Consider the following 27627-nt stretch of genomic DNA (forward strand, 5'->3'; position numbering starts at 1 on the left):
TTGACATGCTTAGTTTAACACATCTGAAAGACAATTTCCGATGATAAAATGAATTTTTATCTAGGCCTACTAGGCACTACTATTTCCTTTTCATATCGTCTCTTCTAGCAATACAATACTTTTTATGTAACATAAATATGGAAAGCATATGGAAAACAATTATTCAATTTTAAATTACATATTGTTGTCATCTTCCTGTATAGGCCCTACAAAATAAATATAGATTAATTTAAAACCCATGTCGAAGAACTGTACTTTTTGGTCTCGTATCCTGTTGTTTACAGAGATGACGCCCTCTTTTATTTTAACCACATCCGGGATATTAGGCTCATACATATTAATTCCTTCTTTGGTGCACGCGTTAAAATAGATTGTAGTGCAGCTCTTGAGCCACGAAAGTTAACATCACAATAATGGGAAAAGAAAACGAATTGACGTTTTTGCAAAAAGCGAGCATACAATGGAATTCCTTTAGGAAATTCCTGTGGAACAGTGAAGAAAAAACGGTGCTGGGAAGGAATGGAAAAAGCTGGGGTAAGTGAGTGTAGGGCTGCTACCGGCGGACCGAGTGAGAAGCCGGTTGATGGACCCGTCTATCATACTACGATCAACCGGGGGAACACAGTGGTGACCTCGACGCTGTTTAAACACTGTCCATTATTTGCTATCGTGATATCGATTAGGTATTTTACGTGTCAATTTAATTCAGTTTTTAGGCGTTTTATGGGAACCGATTTCTACCGGGATTTTATTTCAGCTTGTTTATTTTTATTAAATATCTTCTACAATCAACATATTTGGATGGCACACATTTAAATTTAATTTATTTGCGGAAGATGACTAGGCCTACTCACCGCACCGGCCTAGAAATGAAATTTTCCAATGAACTTTGACATTAAGCCGGTAAAATTGGACCGACTCCAAAATGTATTAAGCCTAGCTGCTAGCTAGGTTAAGTTGTACAAGTGTAGTGGTTACTTATGCTTAGTCAAGTAAAGTTGGTAGTAGTAGGGGTGTGATATTTTAGGTACTAGTTAGGCCTACTGGAATTTTGAATTAGTTTTTTTTTTAAATTTGTGTTTATATTTATTATTTATAATATTCTGTACTGGATATATATATATATATATACAGCACACTTTTAATATCGCCCAAATAATATTTTGTAAAAATTATTAAACAAACAAGAAACGCCTCCTTTACTTTACCGATGGTCGCCACCCAGACAAACAATTCTGAATATTCCTATGAATCGGGAATATGTATGAGGAACAAGTAAAAATAATTTCAAACTAGAGAGACTACGTTGATGTCATGTGATTGTGTTTGTTACTTGTGTGCCATATTCCTGTTGAATTATTAATCCTGAAAAGTAACAACTAACATAAGTAGACTACATTATCCTTGATCATGTGACCACTTTCATTTTTGAATGATTTATTGCGCTATAACTGGCTATATTGAATATGTATATAAAATTGAACTAGAATTTGTCATTTACTCTAAGTAAGATCTCATTATTTATGAATATAAGAATGTTCACAAAAACAAAATGTGTTTGTTTGTTTGAGGAGAAATATTGTTTTTAATATTTTAATTTGGTAATACAGTATTTTCTTTATGTTGCAGTACAAATATTTTTGAAATTGATAAAATTGTCATAAAATTTAAGAAACAAAGCAAAAATTTATTAAATATGGTAACTAATTTATGTACCACAGTATTTAATATTTTAATATTACAGCGTACAGTAGTAATAAACTGAGCTACAGTAGTGCATTAGTTACCGCTTCTTGTATGTTAATTGTTACACCTGTCAAATGTATGGATGTTACATCACAATTTACTGGTCGTGTTACGTAGCAGCATCGTATCCTAAAAGTTCAAATTCCATACAAGTTCGTTTAGCAATGTAACCCTGCTGAGGCATTCACTAGAAAAATGATGAGAGATAAATTAATAGTTTAAATGCAATATAGCATATTAGCGATACATTAATTGAAAATTAAGATAATTCTGTTAACAAAAAAATATTTTTATGTTTTTATACAGCAACAAAACAAATTGACAATGTTATACCTTTGCGAATTAAAAAAACTATATTATTTAATTTATGTAATAAATTTGACAACTTTAGTAATTACACTATTGTTGTCTTTTATAATTTATAATCATATTTAATATTTATAATCATCTTTGATAAATGTTAACATTGATAATCATATGAACTACTAAACTGCTATTAATATTATAGCAGGTACAGTGCTGTTAATAATTGACCTTTCTGGCAGAATGATTAATTGACCTTTGCAGTAAGTTATGAAGTATTGATTAACATGGTAGATGGACTGTATGATAGACTGAATGGCTCACAACTCATTGTGTACAAAATGTGCTGACTTTAAAAGTGACATGACCTATGAACTATTAGCCGAGAACATTATGTGTTTAATTCTTTAATTATTATAAAAGGATGATAGGAATACTGATATGCTTTATCCCGGTATAAACTTTGGAGAGTTTAGCAAATTCTAGTGCCAGTTGTCTTTCCTTGTTTCCGAGTGTGTTTAAAATACTCATATCTTGTACCCATTGCAGTACTAACATACTGTACCCTACAAAGTAGTGTACAGAGTACCTTTCTTGTGAACAAAGATAGCGCTAGTTTTATGACTTAAATTTGAATAGAACTGACAGTACTACTACTAGTAGCTGTATTTACCAAAACCTATTCAATCTGAAATTTTATAAACCTCTTAAAACCCTGTGTAAAGATACAGTGTGCTGGTATAAGTGTTAATTGTGTGGTTTTTATTCTGTATTGTGTAAAGTCTTTGGTGTTTGCCTGACCTTGCATCATAGGATTTTCATTGATAGCTGAGGATATTAGTAAAGGGATATGACTGAACTGTACTTATGCGTCTATTTCCTTGCAACAACAAGTGTTTTTTGTGCCTAAAAATACCGGTTTCTACTGTGTATGATTCCAATGTACCGTATATTTCGGTGTATAAGTCGCACCTGTGTATAAGACGCACCCCCAACTGAGAGTAAAATATCGGTATTTTTTATATCGTCGATGTATAAGACGCACCTTATATTTCATCAAAACAATGTTTTTTTAAATTGTAATCAATATTATTGTAATTATATATTTTGTTATATCTACAACGGCGTCCTTTATTTAGGTTTTTTCTTACCTAGGCTCGGCCGCGCCCAGCCTCAACAAGTTCTTTCTAACTTGTTATTCATGAGTTTCGCCGCAACATCGAGTGCATGACCGTGTGTGTAACACGCACGTGTGTGGGCTAGCCTCGCTCGATCATTTCGAGAGGGCGCACGTTTTCACGGACAATCGTATTCGATTAGTATCTATGTATCCGAGAAGTGTGTACGCTAGGTCCATGCTATAATCACCTGGAGAATATACTAGTCGAATACCGTACACCATGTGCCACCAAAAGAAGGGCTTGCGCTTGGGGTACGGCGATCGTGCGTATAACTACTGTATAAATAAATACTATTCCAATCGTACGACGTAAACGTTTACAAATGAAATTTTATCGGAGCGCCATAATGAACAAATCTTTTCATCATATTTAGTATAACATCATACTAAAATGACTTGAAAACTAGGCCTAGGCAGAAGCAGGTTGCCGTTACGTTAGTTAGTTACTGTAGCTAGGCCTAGCCTACTCAGGCCTAGCAAACGAGGTGACGATAGCCTAGGCCTATGTACAATTTGTGTGGTGAGGCATTTATGTTCGGTGTATAAGACGCACCCTTAATTTAGAGGTCAAATTTGCGTGTCAAAAGTGCGACTTATACACCGAAATATACGGTACTGTTTGTTGTACTAGTGTACACCGCATAGTTGAGTTTCCTTCTCACGTTTATCGCAATTAACCTTGTGAACATGTGTTATTTTTCCGTATTTATTTTGTATGTTTAAAAAAAAAAATTGTATGTGTTTTTAGGAGGATAATTTGTAGTGGAACTGTAGCTTGGTGGTTAACGTGCTTGCCTTCCAATCGCAAGGTCCAGGGTTCAATCCTGTCCTAGTGCCAGGGTTGTAACTCACGACTCTTTTAACTTCACTCTCTCTAAGCCTCAAATAAGACTTAGGTTTTAAGTACGATTAATTATAAAAATAGTTTATCCATCCTGTAATTGGCGAGTTACTCGCTGTTTGATGTGTATGAAATTTTTAAAAATTAACTAAAAAACAGTTTTGACAAAATTTCGGTACTGTATTTGCGATTCATGATGTGTGAACATTAGTAGTATGGGCCAATTACTTGTTTGTATTTCATAACCATTAATTTCAATTTTACAATGACGAGCCAGTTTAATATATCTAGTCTACACTTTATATGACAAAAAAATGTGATGTACCCATATATGGACATGATGATGTCATATCACTACCATATTTGGGCTTATCACTACCATATTTGGGATTATCACAGTTGTAGACATGGCTTTAATTTAATGAAGATCTATATCGCCTGCTTCAGAGAAGCAAAACAATTAACGTAACTGTCACATGACTGAGTGAGTTAAGATGTAAACAAAACACCGTGAGGAAACATGATTCTCATATAACATGAATGTTTGATTATTCCATTGGTAATAATGTTTGTCAATCAATAGTGTTCTCAAATGATCTTAAAACATTAATGAATTGATGTAGGCTTACTGTACGATGTACATTTATAATAGGCACTGTCGTTATGTCTATTAGTGTTACATCATAATTAGCTAATTCATGGACACGTTTAGATTATTGAATTCAACCAATACACAGTAGGTAGTATACAAATTGTATATTCAGAATCATAACCATCATAAGTTTATATAACATCGGAGAATAGATTCATCAGGTTTGTTTTAACTTGGTTTGACAAAGTAATATTTATTATCTATAAATTTGTATATTACATAAAACAACTATGTATGTATGTATGTATGTATAATTCAAAAACAAATATTTAAAATAAAGTTGTACACATACAGTACAATACATGTTTTAAAGCTATACTAGGTACTACAAGTGCTTACTATAGATTCATTGTATTAGGCACTACTTATAAGACTACCATTTATTATTATCTAGTTTAAATATATTGTATATTGTACTCTATATTTAATTTATTACAAATTAATTTGAGTGTAGCTATTTTTAATTGGATAAAATCATCATTTTAACATTTATTCCAGATTGGTCACTCAGTTGCTAGCTGAAAATAATCAATAATGTATAATAACATGATGACGTTGAAGTGAACATAAATAAATTGTACCTACTTCTATTTGGAATATTTAAATTATGAACCAGAGGCAGGCTAATTATATATTATTAACATGTTCAATTGGTTTAAAAGGGATCTTCTTCATTGATTTCTGCCATCTCCTATGAATTAACAATATTATAATCCAAACTTTCAAGCCAATCCCTATTAATATATTAATCAAATGAATTATTCAACATTTATTTATTATTGCTATTTTGCTTGATTCTTTATTATTACATTCAAATGTACATTGATATTATATTATTAATACCAGTAATTGTGTTCACCTTTGATTCATTTTCTCATCATTCTTGGTATAATGGATGTTACATGATTGATGGTGTAGAGAGGAAACAGTAAATATTCCCCATCCTCTTCCTCTTCCAAGCAGTAGCACAGGTGAAACCCTTTGATGTGCACTAACAGCTGATGATGTCAGCATCAATTGTATTATACTATCTACTACTTTGTATGAATACTAATTGTACCTAATGAATACATTTTTATTCATGAATATTAATTTTACCTAATAATGAATATATTTTTACCTATTTCATGAATATTAATTTTACCTGATGAATATCTTTTTACCTTTTGAATAATTATAGTACTGAATATTAATTTTATCTAATAAATATTAATTTTACCTAATGAATATTATATTAACTTAAACTTATGAATATTAATTTGATCTATTGAATATATTTCTTCTCATGTACAGTAGCTAAGCCTACTGAATTGTTGTTATGTAGTAGAGTAGTTTGTTGATGTGGCCTATGGACAGAATACCCCACCCAGAGAATCCTAAGATAGTTTAGTTCAAATATGCCATCTACATTTTGTCAGTCGCCATCTTTACTTATGTCATCTTCTGTACCTCAAGAAATTTGTCAATTTGTTATCTTATTTGCATTTTGCAATGACGTTATCTTGTGTACTTTAGCAATGACATGCAGGATAGAGTTATTAAGTGTTAGATTAAATGTGCAAGTTCTATAAAAAGAACAGAAAAAAAAAATCTTTTTATTACTAAATAACTACCACTGTTGTAAATATTTAGTAGGATTGGGTTGTATTTTGACATGGAGTACATTTTAAAAGCTTGCTGGAGATTTATTGACATCGTAGATTCCCTAATGAGAAGTTAAAGTTTGTACTAAAAGTTTAGTGATGGGAAAGGTTGTAGATTGTGAGAACAGCAGCAACTATTGTAGTAACCTTTGTCCCAGTGAATTGTGGTTGGTGTACTTTGATCACTAACTGACCTGCATCTTTTAAATCATCTTGGGTTACCTGTACTTAGGCTACCCATCTCTCTCTGTGGTATACACTGTACTCCAGGGTTACCTGTACTTAGGCTACCCATCTCTCTCTGTGGTATACACTGCCAAAAAATTGTCAAGAGTTAGCCCTATTTTTTACCAAAACTTTACTTTAAATGCTAACGTGGGTCCAAGCCACGTCTACTTTTATGTTAACGTGGGTCCAAGCTGCGACTACTTTATAGTCTAACATTGGTCCATGTCATTCCTACTTTATGTGTACTGCATAGTGATTATTTCCCTCCTAAGCCTTTCTTTCATCATGGCTCAGAAGTATTCTACTATTATCAATAGATTGTCACACCATTCAACTACTGAATGAAATCCTGTTTGTTGGCTCCCATTCAACTTGTTTTTGTCATGTCATACAGTTGAAGAATTTAACAAACAATGCATTTTACTTCCTGGTGCTGGTGCTGGTGCTGGTTGTTTTAATTATTTAAAAAAAATAAGCATCTAAATTAAAATGCAAAGTGGACATAAAGCTCTATCTACACTATCAAACTTTATGTGATAAAAAATGTGATGTGCCCAAATATGGACATGATGATGTCATACCACTACCATATTTGGGTATATCACTACCATATTTGGGTATATCACTACCATATTTGGGCATATCACTACCATATTTGGGAATATCACCACCATATTTGAGCATATCACTACCATGATATGAATATGAAGAATTTCACATAGTAATTGAAATGTTCTTCTTTTTGCAATTACAATTATTACATTGCTGTTCTTCATTGCTATTGCAATTTACACCTTTCACACTGTAATGTAGTTCATGTAGTATTGTAACTAACATGGTAACAACTTTCTGTCACATGTATTAAATTATAAAATGATTTGTAATTTTATATTACAAAAATACTGATTATAGCGACGACGTTACAACATTAAATCATACACATCTAGGACAAATGCATTTTCAGCTTTTATATCTAAAACTTATTATTATTATAATTTAACTGTCTATTTATTGAGAAGAATGCAATCAGGTTGTTTTTATTCATTCACTGTATTCTCCCAGGGTTGTCCTTAAACGGACCCTGGATTTTTAAATATCATTTTACAAAATATTCTGTAATATTTTGATTACAAACAGAACTAAATATGACATTGGTATTTATCACAATAATTTACAGTAAATAATGTGCTGTGTGTTTGAGTTGGTTAGGTAAAGAATAAAATAAATTATATGTACACATAATTTGTACTGCACATTTTAGACTTACAGTACAGAAAGAAATTACTGCTTCGTATTTACTCGTAGGTAGAACGTAGGTCATTGTTCTCTCCTACGATGTATTGTTTGTAGCCTACGATGTATTGTTTGTAGCCTATGATGTATTGTTCTCTCCTACGATGTATTGTTCGTAGCCTACGATGTATTGTTCTCTCCTACGATGTATTGTTCGTAGCCTACGATGTATTGTTCGTAGCCTACGATGTATTGTTCGTAGCCTATGATGTATTGTTATGAAATCTAGGCTACGCCTCGATCGTAGGGTGGTTCGTAGAGCATGGACAATGCAAACAAACAATGTATTTTTTTCTCGCCATCGTTTCTTGATGGGACTGGACGTTCGCTATATTATGTTTATTAGTTGGCCTGTTCGTCGCGGTTCACCTGTGTTGGATCGTGTCTCTCTCTACGTTATACATCGTGGGAAATTTATATTTATATTCGCCGTTGAGTAGGTAAACACGCACGAAGGAAAAGATTACGATTACAAAATATTATTTATTTTTTATTAATTTACAACTTTGTCCTCCGCCAGTTAAATTTAACACATTAATTTCACACCTTACTTCACTAAGAACATCGTAGGGTTGTTTATTTAGGTTACGAACTCCCTACGAAGTTCAGAACGTAGCTCATTGAAAGTTGTTTATTGAGGTTACGAAGCCAAACAATGGAACCTACGAAGCCAACAACGTAGCCTACGTTCTATCTACGAAGCTACTTCGTAGGTAAAGTTGCAGTATTTTCTTTCTGTACTGTATGCATATATTTTGTAGTTTTTGTAAAATATTATTATCTAGAATTAAAGTATTGTTTAAAAACATACATCATTAATTTCTAAGGTATTCCATTGGGCAAGTTGCATTTAAATTTAAACGTCATTATAATATGAATTGTCTCAAAAGCCGGTTATATTAATTGTCATTGTAATATATTTTGATATTGCACAATAAACAGTAGTTTCATTTGTGAACTGTGAAATTTCTGCTAGCAAATAATATTAGTAGAGTACAATATGCGATGTGTTTGAAGAAGTAGAAAAAACCTTGTGTTTACCCTGTGATGTCATAAGCATACATCATCCTGTAGACTTGCTGTGCATACATTCAACACCCACTAGCTCATTAAGATTTTTATTATGTCGTAAGAATTCAGTCTCTAATGACTAGAAAAATATTTTACCACAACAGCAGAAAAAAAGCAATACTCTTGGTAGCGTCAAGATGTTTTAAAAATGTGAAAGAGTGTTATTTTATTGAGCCAGGTATTTGTGATGTCATGTTTTATATTTTAAGAGCTTAGCAAATGGTGAGCCAATCGGATCACTTGAATCATTAAAATGTAGCATGATTCCGCCGCTGATGGGAACTCGAATTTTAAATGTAGCTTAGTGTTCGGAATTATGTCTTTTAAATTATTTTGCACAATTAATCAATATTTTTTACTGGGAAAAAATGTTAAATGTTGTACTATTACACTTGTACACGTATTTATAATAAATTATACTTTTCTACTTTTATTTATAAATAAAATACTTTATTATTATAAATAATTGAATATAAAAATAGTGCAGGTATTTCTGAAAAAAATCCGAAAATGGTTAAAACTAACTTCAGTATAAAGATTGGTTGATAAGTACCGTACTTTAGCCTGTAAATATTGTTTATTTGGTTTTGTTGTTCGCTAGTTAAAGGAAGATTAGGCCGCAGCTTTTTCTAGAATGCCGGTGTATACTGTAGTAAATAGCTTCACTTGAATTGTCCAAATTGTATTCAATCAGGAACAGCGTGTATTGTTTGACCAGGCTGTAGAATTAGGTGAAGCAAGCAAACACAAAAGCTGATAAGTAGATCGTTGGATGAATTACTATTGCCTTCATGAATAGGATTACAAATACCTGAATTTACCTATCAATTGGGTCAAAGGTTAACAGGTCACTAGGAGTAGGTTGACCCTCGTGAGGTGGTGGGTGAAATTACTAGTTTTACAGCTAAGTGCTTTTTACTAGCACCACCAGTGGATCATGAAGTTTTGGTATTTTTGTCTGAAAACGGTTTCCCAAATTGTTTACTGTATCTGCTGTAGAACCATGACTAAATGCACTTTGGAATTGGAATATAAATAATTTTAGCCTTTGGTTTGGCTAGGTTTTTCCCAGTGTCGTTTTTTATTCATGCTAAAATAAAATGTATCCAACATACTGTATACACAGTGCATTTGCACAAATTGAGTAAAATTGTATGTTTGTTGAGAATCTAAATAGTTAGAATCTCACAATTTATATTTAGTTGGCCTCACCAAGATTTTATTTATAATTTAGTTATACTGTATAAGCACATTTTCAATTAATTTTTATAACAATAATACTATGATTACAAACATACAGGTATAGTACAATAGTTCAGTACAGGTTTTAGGTGTTTATTTAAATTTGTAATTCATATAGTAGACGTTGTCCTTTCATTCATAAAATTATTGTATGTGGATGGTTACCGTGACGACAAGTATGCTGTCATAGTATTGACTTTAGCTGTGGTATTCTTATTCTTCAAGGATTTCTATTTGATATTTTGCGAAATTAATCAATGTTGATTATGAAGTCCATGTTTACACAGGTTGTCATTTTAACAAGTAAAGTTTGGGTGTCAAATTACAATTTTGTCCAATTAATAATTGCTCAAGAAGGTATTAAAATTTGATGTTGTCATCTTATTACACTTCCACCCATCAGTCACAAATTTCAGTCAAGTTGCAGTCATCAGTAATTAACAAATCTTATTTGCAAATATTAGTTGGATTATTACTACAAAAAAAATTATTTGATCATTTTAGTTTTTGTAGTGGAATAATTTAGCAAACATCACTGTACTGCTGAGCTCATTACAAATTCCACACTACTTCAATCAAATCATGAAAATTACATTATGAAGTTGGTGGCATACTTGAATATTGACCAAAAGCAATTATTTAATGAACTGAACATTTAGTTACACAGTACATGAAGATTTGTTTTATTAGAATGCTGCTATTGATTATTGAAAATCACATCTGTGGTGTCCCACCTGCTTTTATTTTCAATTTGTTATTTTAGTTACTAATTCAATCACAGAATATTTTATCTATGATATGGGTTTGCTGAATTTATTGTAAATATGATGAAAAAAATAATTTTCAAATTAAAATATTAATATTCTTCTTCCTGTTGGTTTATTTTTGTATTCAAAAAATATATTTTAATTGAATATATTGTCATTTTGTCTCGCATATTAATACATTGGGTTGTTGTGTATAGTAAATCGTAAGTTTTATGCTTAGTAATTATTATAGTACATTTCTATACCTCCATGATCTACTGTTGTATTTGATTATAAGGCTTTCTTTAGTTGGCATCTCATTAATTATATCAAATGAATATTCATAGGCTTTCTTAGTATACGCCAATTGGCATCTCATTAATTATATCAAATGAATATGTATAGGCTTTCTTTAGTACACACTAATTGGCATCTCATTAATGATATCAAATGAATATTCATAGGCTTTCTTAGTACACACTAATTGGCATCTCATTAATGATATCAAATGAATATTCATAGGCTTTCTTAGTACACACTAATTGGCATCTCATTAATGATATCAAATGAATATTCATAGGCTTTCTTAGTATACACCAATTGCCATCTCATTATTTCAAATGAATATACATGACTTGATATTATCTCAAGCATATCTCAAGTTTCCTCAAAATGCTAATAATAATACATCAGGTAAAAATACTGTCAGATTTGCTTTACTCTGTTTACAACTATCATCTTGAGGATTAATAATAACCCAACACATTAGTGTGGTAGTTAAGCTGTTCTTAACGAGGAGTAGAATGTAGTTAGCGGTCGTCCACTTGTACAACAATGAACAAGATCTACGACAATGACTCAACTAAATTTTATTGACAATTTCTCTCGTTAGCTCTTAGTTATTTCAGATCTTAGGATCTGTATAGAATTAAAGGAATCCAGTATTATTTCTTTTAAACTAGTGTATATAGTAAAATGTATATAAAAATAAACAAAGGATAAATTAAAAAGTTGAAACCAATAGCAAAAATCCGATTTTTTAGTTATTTTTGTTCCACGGTAATGGTGCTCCGCCATCTTGGAAAAAAACCAGGAAGCTACGATCGGTGGTGGGGCGGAAGTCCCTTCATCCGGGATCTTCGTATACTTTGTACACGTGCGAATATCACTGTAGTGTCAGTTGACTGTATTTGTCCAGCTAATTTTCACCGTAATTTCTCGCTTTTTTCCCGTTTCTTCAAAGTTTTGCGTTTTATAGTGTATGCTGATTTTTTATTTATTAATTTAAACGGTAGTAACCGTGTACGTCCAGCAAAAATTATGGTATTTTGTATGGCTTTCGGTTGCAGTAATGCATCAAGTAGGAAAGACAGGAAATCTACCAACAAAGTTAACGTCAGCTTTCATCGATTGCCTTTGCACAATAAAGATTTACTTCGTAAGTGGGTGGCATCTTTGAAGTTAGAGAATCCTCATGTAAATGTACATTCTCGAGTGTGTAGTGAACATTTTGAGAAAGATATGTTTGAAGACAATTCTGTGAAAGTGTCACTCGGTCGAAAACCAACAAGGCGATTAAAGCCGGACGCTGTACCAACACAGCTTGCTCATATCAAACCTGCCAGCGAAGCATCGAAAAGAAGACAAGATCGTCAAAAATTGATGGAACAAAAGCGATGGCCTAAAAAGGTAAGCTACGAAAATCTACAGCAAAATATAAATAATAATGCGCGGCTCTGTTGATAATTATAATTAAAATACTGTGTATTTATTAAACTATAAACAGGCTCTAGTTAGGCCTATAGATAGGCGAGAGGCCCTTCTCTTTCTTCTCCTCTAACTAAACTAGGCGGCTAGCTGCTTTAGCCAGCACTGCCGTAGTAGGAGTAGGCCTAGACGGCTTGTGTATTCTGAGTTGATTGCCCTTAATTTTAAAGCTAGGCCTAGTGGTGTTAATTAGTTATGTTAAAAAATAACATCTTCCCACAAAACGAAATGAAAATATGTAGATATAAAATAAATTTCAACATTTTACTGTTTCATGAATGAAGTTGAGTTAAGGTGATAAAAATTACTCTTGGATCATCAGGTGCTACACTTGGCTTTTGTAACATCGAGTATTTTGTTCATGTCTTCATCAAGTCTAACATGCAGATTATGGTTAACTTATGCATTCATTTTCAGAAAGTTTTGGATATGGGCCAAGTGGAATTAGATGAAACATCAATACAAAGAGATTCGGTAGAAGTAATTCAGCCAGAGATTTTGTTTTCGGAAGGGTGTAAATGTGGACAAGTAACTAAGGTCAACTCATCAACACAAGTAAGTGTATACAAATAAGGCTCTTAATAAATAATGGAATGCAATGATTGTTACATATAGATGCTATTTTTTATCAAAATATTACAATTGTACATTCCAGACAGACACTTTCGCAGATCCACTAAAGATCCAGCATGATCATAGTTATGTGAAGCTGTTTAAAAAAAAGCCCAAGTCTGTAGCCAAAACTCGCAAATGTCCATCGGCCTCAAGTACAGCCAGCATCCCACAAAACATACCACAAGTTCCAGAAGAAGAAGATTCAGAAGTAGATAATTCTGATAATGACAGTGATGAAGGTACTATTTATTCTTTTTATGTTTACTATTTGTTCTGCAACTCAAAACTATGGGCACATTTACAATACATTTATTTGTTTATGACCAAGAAAGCTAAGATTTGAATGGTTTTTAAAAAAAAAGATGAGGTTTTTGTACTTGAAAATATCAAATAATTTTTTTCTATCTAACATGCCTTTTTCAGATGTTGATTCTGATAGCTCATATTCACCGAGCAGCTCTGATAGTGACTCTGAAACTAATACGGCTGAAAGAAAGAAGAGTGATGGAGTCTTCCTCGTCTATGAGTCGTCATTGGACCATCTTTTTAATACATGCCAAGAGTGTGGTAGTCTATTAGAAATACATAAACTGTACCGGGGAACAATGATTGTATTTGAATGGACATGTCACAACAATCACAGAGGAAGGTGGAAATCACAACCACTTGTGCGAAACATGGCAAAGGGAAACCTTGAGTTAGCGGCATCGATTTTGTTTTCAGGTGGCACATACCAAAAAATGTTTGACATTGCAACCACTATGAAACTACACATGCTTTCAGAAAAACATTTTTACAATATTCAGAGGTCTTACCTTTTCCCTGTAATAAATGATCTGTACAATGAAAACCATGGTATATGGATAGATGCATTTCGCTACCAAGATATTTTCGTTGGTGGGGATGGGCGCAGTGACACGCCTGGCCATAGTGCTAAGTATTTGGGATATTCTCTGATGGAGGAGAATAGTGAGCTCATTATTCATTTTGAGCTTGTCCAAGTATCGGAAGCGCCAGGCCAAGCTTCAACAAATATGGAGCGAGTCGGTTTCACAAGGGCAATTGACTACCTTCTAGAGGAAGATGTAAATGTCGTGGGAGTGACTACAGATAGACATGTCCAAATTGCAAGCGACATGAATAAGAACTACCCCGAATTAAAACATGAGTTTGACATTTTTCATGTTGTTAAAAGCGTCACCAAGAAGCTTAGAGAAAAATCGAAGAAGAAAGGTTGCGAAGACCTTAGATTTTGGATACCGTCCATAAAAAATCATCTGTGGTGGTGCTGTGCTTCCTGCAATGGCGATTATGCTGTAAGTTATATTAAAGCTGTTTTTTTATCACGATTTGTTTGTATATACTGTATTGAAGTACAGTATGTGTTGTACATTCTTATTGATTATTATGTTAACATTCATTTATGTTAATAGTTTTCATTTAATAGTTTATACTATATTTCACTTTTAGGACCTTAAGGACAAGTGGCTTTCTTTACTACAGCACGTCTGCAACATCCATGAATGGGCTAGTGCAGATAAATTCCACAAGTGCAGTCACGACCCACTATTGGAGGACATGCATGAAATTGAATGGCTGACACCAGGTAGCGATGCTCATGATGCACTTCGGGGTGTTGTTATGAACACTAAATTACTAAAAGATATGCACAAGATGGCACTTTTTAAACACACAGGTATGTATGTAAAAAGATATATGAAATGTACTATTTTTGCTGTGGGATCATTCGAATAAATTAAAGGCAAAAGAAGCCCTGCTATACTACATTCTTTAACATACAATAATAAACACTATAATATAACAATTTTTATAATAAAATTAATGCTTAACCTTCTTACAGGATCGCTAGAGGTTTTTCATGGGATGTTGTTAAAATATTGTCCAAAGAGGGAACACTTCAGCTATGAAGGCATGAGAGCCCGTCATCAATTGGCAATTATGGACCACAATGAGAATGTTGGTAGACAGCAAGCAACTACTGAGGAAGGTAAGTAGTTTTATAAAAGCTTCTTTAATTTGTTGATTAGTAATCTATAAAGACATATTTACAATGAGGAATAATTATGTGCATTTCCTAACAGGCACTCTTCGATTTGGACTGGCATTTCCCAAACGCAAGAAGCAGTGGGTATTGAAGAAAATTTATGTAGACAAAACCTTCGAATTTAGAAAGAGACTGATGGAAATGGTGTGTGACCGACGTGAAGATAGCGCTATAGTTCTAGGTCAACGTTATGTAGACAGACCAGATCTTCCAACAAACATTGCTTCTTCTGAGAAACCAGAGAAAGAAGATGCGATTGAAGATTTTAGAACTAGGTTTCTGCTTTCATAGTGTGTTTACATTAAAACCAACAAAGCTAATTTATGCTTATTTTGTTTTGTAAAAAAATCTTTTTAAACTGCTAAAGATGAAACCTTACATATTATATTACTATAAAAACAATTTCTTAAATATTTTCTTGATGCAATTATTAGTGTATAGTTTTTGGTTGAATTAATAAAAAAAAGGCATTGAAGGAAATTCTCTGAAAATAGTGAATAAACTAATTTTACCGATGCAAAAATGTTTATTATAATAATTATTGTGTTGTTGTGCAATTGCTGTAAGATGACGCTCAGTAACTTTCTGCAAAATACGTCTAATTATATTCGCGAATTATATTTCACATATTTGGCCGGCCAGATGATAAATAACTACATTTTGATTGGATTTGATTCTTCCCTGTTTTGGAACAGCTTTTAATACAATGCTTGCATACAAATAATAAACAGAAAACACTTGTTACTGTTTGTTGCTTTTAATTTTTATTTACATACCCTTGTTAAGTGAATTAAAATAAATCGCCCTTCTTTCTTGTTACAGTATATTAATAATGTCTATTACAAAATTTATAATCAAGGAAATGGCTTTTATTTAGCCTAACTAGGTAGGCATAGCCTAGCTATAAAAAATGTTACTATTTGATGCATTCGATAATTAAATGTTATGAATTAACATCTTGATACCATTCGATTTATTCGACTTCTTTAAATCCAACATAATTTCCATCAATGCTAGGAAAGTCCTTTCTGATTTTGTTTACGACGCAGGCTGGGATGACTCGTCGTACGGCTTTACCAAGGCGGTCATGCACCCAGTAGGTGAACTGCCTGTACGCCTGAAGGCGAAATGTTTCGTTCGGGATCGGGTCAACGATGCTGTCTCGCCTAATGTCTGTCCGGGCAACAAGTGCAGTTCTAATTACTGCAGGATGTAAACATACAAATTCGAATTCAAAATGGTCTAAAATGCATGCCATTTCGTTTTCTGATCCTATGTTCATCTTCGCTCGTACATTTTCAATTTCCCGACAACAAAGGCATTCCACAGCAGTGTCCATCAATTCACACCGTCCGCATTGGCACCATTCCTCCTTGTTTACTTTCCTCCATTCTATATCTTCTCCTTCATGTGCGACAATATTATCTAAACCTTCTATTTCCTCCACATCTCTTCTTCTTCTTCTTCTTCTTCTGGGTTCTAATTGGTAAGGTTGTAATCCGTGATTCATCTTAATTTAGCTCTGTGTATATATAGGCATCCACGCTCTACGGGCAGTCTCACAGTTGGATGATTTTCTCTGTCAAACCAATGACGTCACAACCTCGTTTTCGTGTTAAACATGGCGGCTCATAGAGAATCCGCGGTTTTTTTGAAAAATCTACACTTCAAAATCGATTTTACTCTAAACAACAATAAATTTCAAAAAAATTTTACCGCACTTCGTTTTATATGAATTATATCTACAATGCTACACATTTTAAAAGAAATAATACTGCATTCCTTTAAATAGACAGTGGTACTGTACGCATTTGAATCTATGCTATTGAACTGTATTACCCTCCATTATATGTAGATATTATTAAAATTAAATGAAGACCTTTGCTGTTTTATTATTGTTAACTGAACATTCTACTGAATCTTGTATGAAATAAGATATACAGTGGTACTGTACACTTTTGAATACACGCACAATGCAATTGAACCATAGCGCCCTCCTCTACATTATATGTGACATTATTTATTAAATGGCGACCTTGGCTGTTTTATTATTATTGTGTACTGAACATTCTACTGAAAGCACTATTGGTAAATCCTGAAAGTACTGTGGTGTGGGAAAAAAATGCCTATATTCTATAGTGTTTGGAGGATAACACTAAGCTTTTACTATTCTAATGGACCTTTAAATTCCATCAAATCAATTTACTTGAGATAGATATTAAGATGGTGGGGTCTGATGCTATCAGTTTAATACTGTATATAACTTGTATGACATAAGCATTTATGAAGTCGAGATAATTGCATGGCTTTCTGTTGACGAATCCCATTCATAATTAATTTACCTTGAAATTGGCCATTTTGAGTCATTTGCCATTGAATGTCATCAATGTACACGTATATTACATTAAATATGTTGTAATATTTACTCTTTAAATGTCACTCTTAAGAATGTTATGAATGTTTATTTAATGGAAAGTACTGACACTGACAGTGGTTGTTGCACATTTTTTGACAGGAAAATTACATTAGAAATCTTAGAAAATTTGGATAAATAATTATTTCATGATTTGCTTAATGCTTTTAAAGCTGAAAAGAATATTTTGAACAGACAACAGTAAACAAGAAAAGATATGATAAGTTTGTTTACTTATATTTATTATTAAACCCAAAAGGTAAATTCACTATCAGTGACTGAAGCTAAGCTTTCGGGAAAATTACTATTTCTTTATGAATCGAGGCAAATGTTTTGATCTACCAACTGGGATGCCTGTAAAATGTTGGGTCAGTACAACATGTAAGCTAAAATTAATGATGCTGAAGGTGTAGCCTAGAGTAATCACTTCAACACTCTTAATTGGTGCTTTGATTGACTTGTATTGTTTAGTGTACAACATGCACTTTGTTGCCATAAAGTAATCATTTCCTGGGGCGGATCCAGACATTTTTGAGAGGGGGGGTCCGCCGATAAAAAGGGCACATCAGATATTGAGTATTTGAGCCACAGCCCCCCCATGGTGGGGGTTGTGGCGAAGCGAATTTTGTTACAGGACACACTTAGATGGCCGGAAATGGCACTCTCGCACGCAAAATCCATGATAAATGGCACCTTTCTAGTTCGCCGGAAATGACACTTTATTAGCAGGGATAACGATGCAAAATTAAAAGTTGTTATTTTTCAACCAATTTAAACATTATCTGTTGGTATTTTGTTTCAATATTCTAATAAAGAAAGAATTACGAAAATCTGACTTGTAGTTTTCGAAATATAGGGTCTAAAACATTGCCGAAAATGATCGTTTTTAGCCACGAACGTTGTAAACAAATTGCGCCATTTTTCGCTAAAATAATTACATATAATTACGTTTTATAGTAATTTCTTTTATATATCAACATTGGAAATATCAATAAAATATGTTATTAAATGTTTATAAAATATATAGAGTTGTTTATTTAACGGAGTTCGTACAAATTCATTGCTCTAAATTTGTGTAGTACCGTTCAGTACAGAGTGATCACGTGACTTCTTGGTACACGTACGTGAGAGAAAACATTCCGCTGTGGGTGATTCGCGTCCACCAATCAAATAGCCAGAATCCAAAATCATTCAACCGGCCGTGAGCTCTGCCGATCGCGGGAAAGCTCAGCTTTGATTGGCTTACGATGACATCATATCACAAAATGGTGGTTTTGTAGTTGAGCCTCACGTAATTTTCACAAATAATTGTTTCAAAAATGAAATAAATGAACCTTCTTTATGGTATGTGTGATTTTTCTTTAAAAGATTTGAATAATAAAGGCTTGATATCGAGAAAAAAACATTTTTTTTGCACTTATAATAAATATTTCTCAAAGAAAAAAGCACATGGCTTGTAGAACTATATTATCTTGGCGTAGGAAGTCAAACAAATCCCAGGTCATGAGAGGCTCAACTACAAGAACAAAGTTGAATAGTGTAGGATGACCGTTCGATGATTTTTGAGTAAACAATCTACCGCGTATGGTCGTACGCGCTAGATAGTACGATATTTTAAATACATTTTTTACATGTTTGGTTGGATGTAATGGAAATAAAAAATAGTTGATCTGATGGAATGATATGTAAATAAACAAATACTCAAAAGAATTATGTTTACAGTTCAATTATTTTCAGAATAATAATACATCAAAATGTGTTTACCAATGGACAAATTAAATCACGTCAATGACATAGCGCGCATGGTAACGTACGCGGAGTTGAATCGTAAAAAGTTTACATGCGCCCTCTGTAGTATGTGAAACGATCTATTTTTAGAAGTTTAAGTAGAGATCATCACGCGTCACCACCTCTCACGATGCTCTTTGATCGGCCGCCGTAACTTAACATCGCGCTCATTGTGATAAATTTCTGTTTTTATTTTTGGGGTTAGTGTAGCCTACTCTGTGCATACTAATATACACACAAATATGTCACACGAATAAAATATTGAACCTCTAAAAAAAGGGCACCCTTAAAATTTAGGGGGGGTCCGGACCCCGTGGACCCCCCCTCTGGATCCGCCCCAGATTTCCATGCATCTCATTTGGAGGTTGTGTCTTGTTAGGATTCTAGCGTCTCAAACATTTTACCTAACTTGTGTACAGTTGGTGGTTGTGTCTTATTAGGATTCTAGCGTCTCAAAGATTTTACTTAACTTGTGTGTACATCTGCAACAATTTTAAAATTCTATCGATTTTCAGAAAAATGTTAATTACTGACCGTATTCGCTGTAGTAATAAATTCTCCCAGAGGGAAAAGTGAAATATATGTGTTGTGGTGAAGTAGGTTACATAGCTAGTCAGGTAGTAATGTTAATCATATTCCATTTTAGCATTAGTATAAAAACACTATCTGGTTGTGTGGCTACAGTATGTTAGCAGTTGAATACATTTAGTAATGGCATGATCAAGGTTATAATGGCTAATTATGATTATCTCAGCGGAGATTTATGAATAGTAGGATTTTAATGTATAAATTATAGACATCATTTAGTCTCATTTGCATGGAGCTTGTTTTGAAATGCTATAGAGGTATTTTGTACTTCTTGCTACTGTAGTTAATATATACAATACATTACATCATGGCCTACTAAGAGTAAGAATGTTACCCATATGTCATACAATCTGGTGTTTGTCCCTGGCACCTTTAGGCTGGCTGTACCGTACATCTTCGTGCTGGCCAAATTGTCCTAGACAGTCTTTGACTGGCCCAATTAAGCTGGTTTTAAAATCCGCAGATCTCTGCACGTTTACGTTTGATAGCAATGATATTTATAAACTATCAAGAACTACTGTATGTAATATAAACTATCAAGAACTACTGTATGTAAACTGAAATGACATACAGTATCTTTTATAACTTTATTTCTTCTTTTCATCCACAGCTCAAATTAGCTTGTTCTACTTGGTATTCTACGCCTGTTTAGCCATTTTTTGGGCTATTATGTTAATAGTATTCTTGCAGACCATTACTGAAGATAAACCAAAATGGACCTCCTATATTGGAACACCAGGTAGGTTGTTGTTAATCATATTCTATTTCGTGCAATGTTGGTTTATCCAGTTAAGCTAGCACTCATAGACTAACAACACTTACAGTAACACTGGTTTGTGTATCTTCCAAAAGAAATCGCAGAGTACCAGAATTGATCTTATGTCTGGCTGCGACAAATACCAAATGTACTGTACTATGGACCCATTCTTAGCGGCGCGCAGTGTTAAGGGGCGTGGAACTGATCGTGTTGCAGCCACAGATAAACCCTTTGATCTCTGGAGCTCAGCATCCTGTTGTTAGATCGCCTTGCTACAACCAAAATATTACACTCATATCCAAAACCAATATTATACCATTCCTGATGATTAAATAAAGATTTAAATGCATGACTTCCAATTTTTTTTGTTGTTGTTTAAATATAATGAGTGCTTGATTACTGCCAATTGCCCTATATGTGTAATCACTCTGTTTCTATTCACTGTCAAATTCTAAGTATAAGCTCAAACACCATATGTGGTGCTTTTTTTTAGGATTATATCAGATACCTCAACCAGAAGAGAAACTAAATATGATAAGATTTAATATGAAAGATGAAAAATCATATGAAAAATATACAAAGCCGATGAGAAAGCTATACGATCGTAAGTACTAATTAATACTATATACATTTACTGATACTGTAAATTTTAGCTACCATTGCTGATACAGTCTCAATGTTAATACCATGTAACACTGTATTTAGCTACCATTGCTGATACAGTCTCAATGCTAAATACCATGTAACACTGTATTTAGCTACCATTGCTGATACAGTCTCAATGTTAATACCATGTAACGCTGTATTTAGCTACCATTGCTGATACAGTCTCAATGTTAATACCATGTATCGCTGTATTTAGCTACCATTGCAGATACAGTCTGGATGTTAATACCATGTAAAGCTGTATTTAGCTACCATTGCTGATACAGTCTCAATGTTAATATCATGTAACGCTGTATTTAGCTACCATTGCAGATACAGTCTGGATGTTAATACCATGTAACGCTGTATTTAGCCGCTACCATGGCTGATACAGTCTCAATGTTAATACCATGTAACACTGCATTTAGCTACCATTGCTGATACAGTCATAATATTAATACCATGTAACACTGTATTTAGCTATCATTGCAGATACAGTGTGAATGTTAATACCATTTAACGCTGTATTTAGCTATCATTGCTGATACAGTGTGAATGTTAATACTATGTAAGCACCAGTAGCAATTGTTTTTCATTCACTTTCAGAGTATGTAGAAAATATGAAAAATAGTGATGCTGTAAATTGTACTGATGGTGGTGTTCGTCCAGATGACAGAGATACAATTTGTGAATTTGATATCGAGGAAGCTTTTGGGGATGGTGTGTGTAATCCAGAGAATGACTTTGGTTACAAATTGGGCACACCCTGTATTTTCATTGGCCTAAATAGGGTTAGTTTTGTTTTTTGCTATTAAAAAATCTTTTTACAATATTCCATGGTTCAAGTAATATAAAAATCACAAATGATTCACTTTTGTGAAAACTTAATTAAAGTTATTATTTGTTTCAAAATATGGTTTTATTTTATCGACAGGTTTGGGGATGGGAACCGGAAAACTATGACGAGGATGATGTTCCTAAAGAAATTGTCGATAATGGTTATATGAAGAACTTTATCACAATAGGATGTGAAGTTTATGTAAGTTTTTTTTTAATTATTTTTGAAAGACCATTTAGAGCATTAGTGGGTGACGTAAAACAGCAAATGCTGTGTGCATGCGGCGGCGTTCAAATACATTTATAAGACATCTATGATCTGAATGTGAGTGTAAAGCTTTGTCTACACTTTATCAAACTAGTTTGACAAAAAAAGTGTGATGTGTCTAAATATGGTAGTGATATGCCCAAATATGGTAGTGATATGCCCAAATATGGTAGTGATATGACATCATGTCCATATATGGGCACATCACATTTTGATATTGTAGACAAGGCATTAATGTAAGTATTTAGAGAACTAGTATACATTAAAAACAAATTATTAAGTTATATTTATGTTATATATTATTATATTATGAGACAAACACTATGACCTGAATGTGAGAGTAAGAAGGTTTTAGGATGACTAGCCTAGTTTTGATCTGGGCGTAGCATAGCTAAACCACAAACCATAGTGTAGTATGACCAAGTAGAGAAATTACTTGCCGGTGTTTCACTTCCTCTATACATATTAGTCATGTATTCCAGGTGACTAAAATCCTTACTTAGCTTACGCTTGCTACTTCATATGTAAATTTACTGATTGTCATATTATAACGTAATTTATTACAGGGTTGTTTTTTAAAAGCAATGAATTTTTAAACATGTTTAATACATTCCATGTTTACGTTAGTAATGTTATTATTTTTTTGGATTTTATTTATACCATGCACATGTACATTGTTATATTATTACATTTCATTGTTATATAATATAAGGGATCATGTGAAACTTATTCTATTGCAGTTACTGCAGTAACTACTTTTTTACTGCAATAATGTATGTTTATGAGGCAGTTACTGCAGTAAACATTGTGTATGATTACAATAAAACAATTTTTTTCAATATAGAAACTGTATGTTTTAATTCTAGATGTTAGTTTAGTATGATGAGAGTAAATAAATGATTCTAGATGCATTACCTATATTTTTGTTATGTATTTTACAGAAAGATGTCTCAACCCAACTAAACAATACTGAAATCTCACCAAAGGCGGGGATATCATTCAAATATTACCCGTACTTGGGCGCCGCCAATGACAATTACAAGAATGATTACGTTTCGCCTCTAGTCGCAGTTCGATTTAGCCTCTTTAAGAAGAACACCGAAGTTCGCCTTGTGTGTAAAAGTTATGCTGCCAACATCACCCCCGGTACGGGGCTGTTCGACACAGGATTTCCATCAGAACTTAGGTTAGACTTGACCATCAATACAAAGTAATAACAGCAAATAACAGGCATTTACTGATTGCCAACACAACCCTAAAGATTAAGAAGCAACATATCAATATCAACACAGTGTCATTAATATCTGCACTTGTTATTTTTGGTCACTAATGAATATCTCTTCTCAAATTAATGTTTGTTTTTTCTTATTTCGATATGGTTGAATAAGCACAAGGAGTGAGGTTAGACTGAAACCTAAACATGTTTAAAGCCAGATGGAATAGCTTCCTATCTCTGATTTAATTTTAACATTTCAGCATATTAGGAAGCTTTCTAAAATGTTTGTGAGCATGAGCAGACAATTTTCACGCCCGGTTGCTTCCTAGTCTTTGGGGTTGTGTTGGCAATCAAAAAATGTCTTGGAATTGGTTAATCAATATTTTGAAAAAGTTCAAAGAAAAAAAATATAAAAAAATGAATAAAACCTTTTAGACCTTGTCTTCATCTGTCATCTGTGTCAGAAGAAGGAGTTGTCCCATTAAATACCAAATATGATACCCCGTATATTCCCTGTTTTGAATCAAATGAAATCCCCAAACAACATAATCGGATCTTGTTAGTTGAAATCTATGCAGAGCGTGTTTATTGATGTGTAACGATTCGAAAGTAGCTGAATAAAGGAAGGCGTGTTACCTTGTATAGGGAGTTAGTTTAATATGTATACCTTAACTTGTTTTTGAGATGACATTATGATCAAGATATATATTGCATTATAATCTGTATAATCTTGATTCAAATTCGGTGTTTACAAAATTTATTAAAATAAAGATAACAGTTTTAGTCATATCTTGAATAAATATAAGATATTTGTAAAAAAAGAAAAGGAAACCATATTGGTGTCAGCATTAAACCTCGCTTCATCTACGGTATAATTTTATATGGACATGTAGTTGTGTTAATATCGGTATTCGCATTTAGCCTCTTTATTTCATCTGCAGTATAATTTTATATGGACATGGCGCTGTGTTAATAGGCAGCACTTTAGAATAGGCTAGTTTAGACGTTTTTCAAAACCTGAATATTTTTTTCATCTATAGTTTAACAAATTAAAAATGTTTTTCCCAAGATTACATACAAGTAAGAAAGATGTGTATTATTTAAATGTTGTAATTTTTTTAGCATTTATCAGACCATGAGAATTTGTATAAATGATAATTAATTTTGAGCTGACTTATTAATCAAATATGCGTCTGTTGTTTTGAATGTTACAAGTAAGTGTTGTATAGCAATATGTTAACAGTAAAATGGATTCATTGTTTCAATAAAATATCATAAAAGTCGCCATATTAAAAAGTAGAAAAATAATGTTTTGTTTTAAAGAATTAATGCTTTGATTAAATTTTGAAAGCGTATACTTATATTGTATCATTGTTATTTGAAACTAGAGTGAAGCTTATTGATGTAAAAATGGCCACATAGTATGTTTATACTGTAAGCTCCCATTCACACAGTAGTATAGCCACATAGTATATCTATACTGTAAGTTCCCTTTCACACAGTAGTATGGCCATATAGTATATCTATACTGTAAGTTCCCTTTCACACAGTAGTATGGCCACATAGTATATCTATACTGTAAGTTCCCTTTCACACAGTAGTATGGCCACATAGTATATCTATACTGTAAGTTCCCTTTCACACAGTAGTATGGCCACATAGTATATCTATACTGTAAGTTCCCTTTCACACAGTAGTATGGCCACATAGTATATTTATACTGTAAGCTCCCATTCACACAGTAGTATGGCCATATAGTATATCTATACTGTATGAAAGTAGTATTCCAAATGGCTTCTGCGTATAACCTGTTGAATTGACTCGGCATCTATCTGTACTTAACACCATGTCTATATAAGGCATATCCATGTTTATATAAGGCATATCCATGTCTATATAAGGCATATCTATGTCTATATAAGGTATATCCATGTCTATATAAGGCAAACAACACTCCAAAAACTTAATAGATACATAAGTTACGTTATATTTGTTGACCTAGTTAACCGGTTAACCATTCAATTTTAATTATTAGTATAATACATGAGTTAAAATGATTACGGCTAATTTGCTGGTAAGCCCTGTATATTTGCTGGTAAGCCCTGTATATTTTAATTGATAATAATAAAGTTTGTTTGTCAGTATTATGTACTAGGTCTTGCGTGTATTATATAATACATTTTATTCAATATTTTGTAGGATGGCTTAATCTATTTGAATACAGTCTCACAACTTTGTTAAACAATGGTACAAAACATGTAATTTCCTAATATGGTATTTACTGTCCCCTTAAAAATAACCATAAATAGATTAAATTTTGAAATATGTTAAAATATTAACATGAAAATGTTGAAATATTAACATTATGTTGAAATATGTTAAAATATTAACATTACGATGTTGAAATATGTTAAAATATTAACATTACAATGTTGAAATATGTTAAAATATTAACATTACAATGTTGAAATATGTTAAAATATTTGAAATATGTTAAAATATTAACATAATGTTGAAATATGTTAAAATATTAACATTACAATGTTGCAATATGTTAAAATATTAACATTAAAAATGTTTGGTTTATCAGAAGGATGTAATCAATGTAGAAAAGTATGTAATTAAAAATATTCACATTTAATTTTATACTAATTATACTTCATCAATGTTTGATGTTAATGCTTGAGACATTTTGTAGATGTTGTGGTTTTTCTTAGTGTAAATCAAAGGTAGATATGGAAAACAAAAAAATGATTTTATTGATGTTGATTTATAATGTTTTATGCTTTTGTGGTTATTTTTAGGGGAAGACTTTTAGGTTGTATGGAGTTATATTACTCTATGATTAAACTGTAATAAGTATGCCAAAGGTTTTAAACACTTTGTGAAATGTTTTGCTTTGTGTGTGATCACAATGTGCTTTCATGCGCTGAAATCTGAACAATGTAACAACCATCAAAGTTGCAACAGCCATTTTTCACCAAATGGCAAAATCACCAAATTGCAAGTTCTGCAAGTTGTAAATGGTTGTGTAGTGTGTGGCGATACCAATGTTAATAGTGTATTGATTGTGCAAAATCATCTTTATACATACCACAATATTTACATACCAATCGCAGCACAATGTGAATTGAACTCCACAAGTAGAATCACTAATATTTTATTTAAGAAATTGTTCTATTCTGGTTTGTTAAATCTCAAAATTGATTTTAGAATTATTAAACATCACTACCAATATATGGTTTCAATAAACTGCGTTTGTTTGTATATGTATTTTAGTGAAGCAGATTGCTATGATTACAACATGAGCCTACTACCGGTTTACACGCCTAATGAATCTGTACTATCTAATTAGTACTATTCATTATTACCTCGCTGCGACCTTATTACGACCTAGAGAATATGGCTGTAGAACGCTTGCTTTTCACAAGGCCAAAGTGTTTGCAAGGTTCAAACTACATGCCCTACTAATATTACTTATTTTAAAACGTTGATATTTAAAAAAGACCTTTCGACAATGTTATTTTTTACATAACCGGTTACTATGACGATAAAGCAATATATGGCAATATTATTGCATAATTATTGAATTTTAATAAGTCGATATTTTGGCCATTTAAAAAAAAATCCCTGTACTATAGTACAGTGAAATTTTCGAACAATGACCAAATTTTGACCGTTTTATTTTTTGACATAATTGGTTACTATGACTCCTTAAGATGA

The 27627-nt window shown here is 32.7% G+C and overlaps 2 protein-coding genes across 2 annotated transcripts; both read left to right on the top strand.

The window, feature by feature from the left end:
• The first annotated feature begins 330 nt into the window (after nucleotides 1-330).
• LOC140049557 (sodium/potassium-transporting ATPase subunit beta-1-like) lies at nucleotides 331-27141 on the top strand. The gene is made up of 6 exons (XM_072094462.1): nucleotides 331-534; nucleotides 20792-20920; nucleotides 21432-21542; nucleotides 22190-22374; nucleotides 22518-22622; nucleotides 23630-27141. The coding sequence occupies exons 1-6, from the start codon at nucleotides 414-416 to the stop codon at nucleotides 23900-23902; spliced, it is 924 nt and encodes a 307-aa protein (XP_071950563.1). The 5' UTR covers nucleotides 331-413; the 3' UTR covers nucleotides 23903-27141.
• On the top strand, nucleotides 12100-16179 carry LOC140049556 (uncharacterized). The gene is made up of 7 exons (XM_072094461.1): nucleotides 12100-12634; nucleotides 13130-13267; nucleotides 13368-13566; nucleotides 13751-14643; nucleotides 14798-15023; nucleotides 15189-15335; nucleotides 15430-16179. The coding sequence occupies exons 1-7, from the start codon at nucleotides 12266-12268 to the stop codon at nucleotides 15681-15683; spliced, it is 2226 nt and encodes a 741-aa protein (XP_071950562.1). The 5' UTR covers nucleotides 12100-12265; the 3' UTR covers nucleotides 15684-16179.
• Nucleotides 27142-27627: the final 486 nt, after the last annotated feature.

Source organism: Antedon mediterranea, chromosome 5, assembly GCF_964355755.1.
Source record: "Antedon mediterranea chromosome 5, ecAntMedi1.1, whole genome shotgun sequence".
NCBI classification, from domain to species: Eukaryota; Metazoa; Echinodermata; class Crinoidea; order Comatulida; family Antedonidae; genus Antedon; species Antedon mediterranea.

Excerpts from the sequence above, each read along its gene's own strand:
- LOC140049556 (XM_072094461.1), top strand. The coding sequence starts at position 12,266 with ATGGTATTTTGTATGGCTTTCGGTTGCAGTAATGCATCAAGTAGGAAA. Across the intron at positions 13,268-13,367 it reads AGGTCAACTCATCAACACAA|ACAGACACTTTCGCAGATCC; the intron begins GTAAGTGTATAC and ends TGTACATTCCAG. Across the intron at positions 15,336-15,429 it reads GCAAGCAACTACTGAGGAAG|GCACTCTTCGATTTGGACTG; the intron begins GTAAGTAGTTTT and ends ATTTCCTAACAG.
- LOC140049557 (XM_072094462.1), top strand. The coding sequence starts at position 414 with ATGGGAAAAGAAAACGAATTGACGTTTTTGCAAAAAGCGAGCATACAA. Across the intron at positions 22,375-22,517 it reads TTTTCATTGGCCTAAATAGG|GTTTGGGGATGGGAACCGGA; the intron begins GTTAGTTTTGTT and ends TTTTATCGACAG. Across the intron at positions 22,623-23,629 it reads CAATAGGATGTGAAGTTTAT|AAAGATGTCTCAACCCAACT; the intron begins GTAAGTTTTTTT and ends TGTATTTTACAG.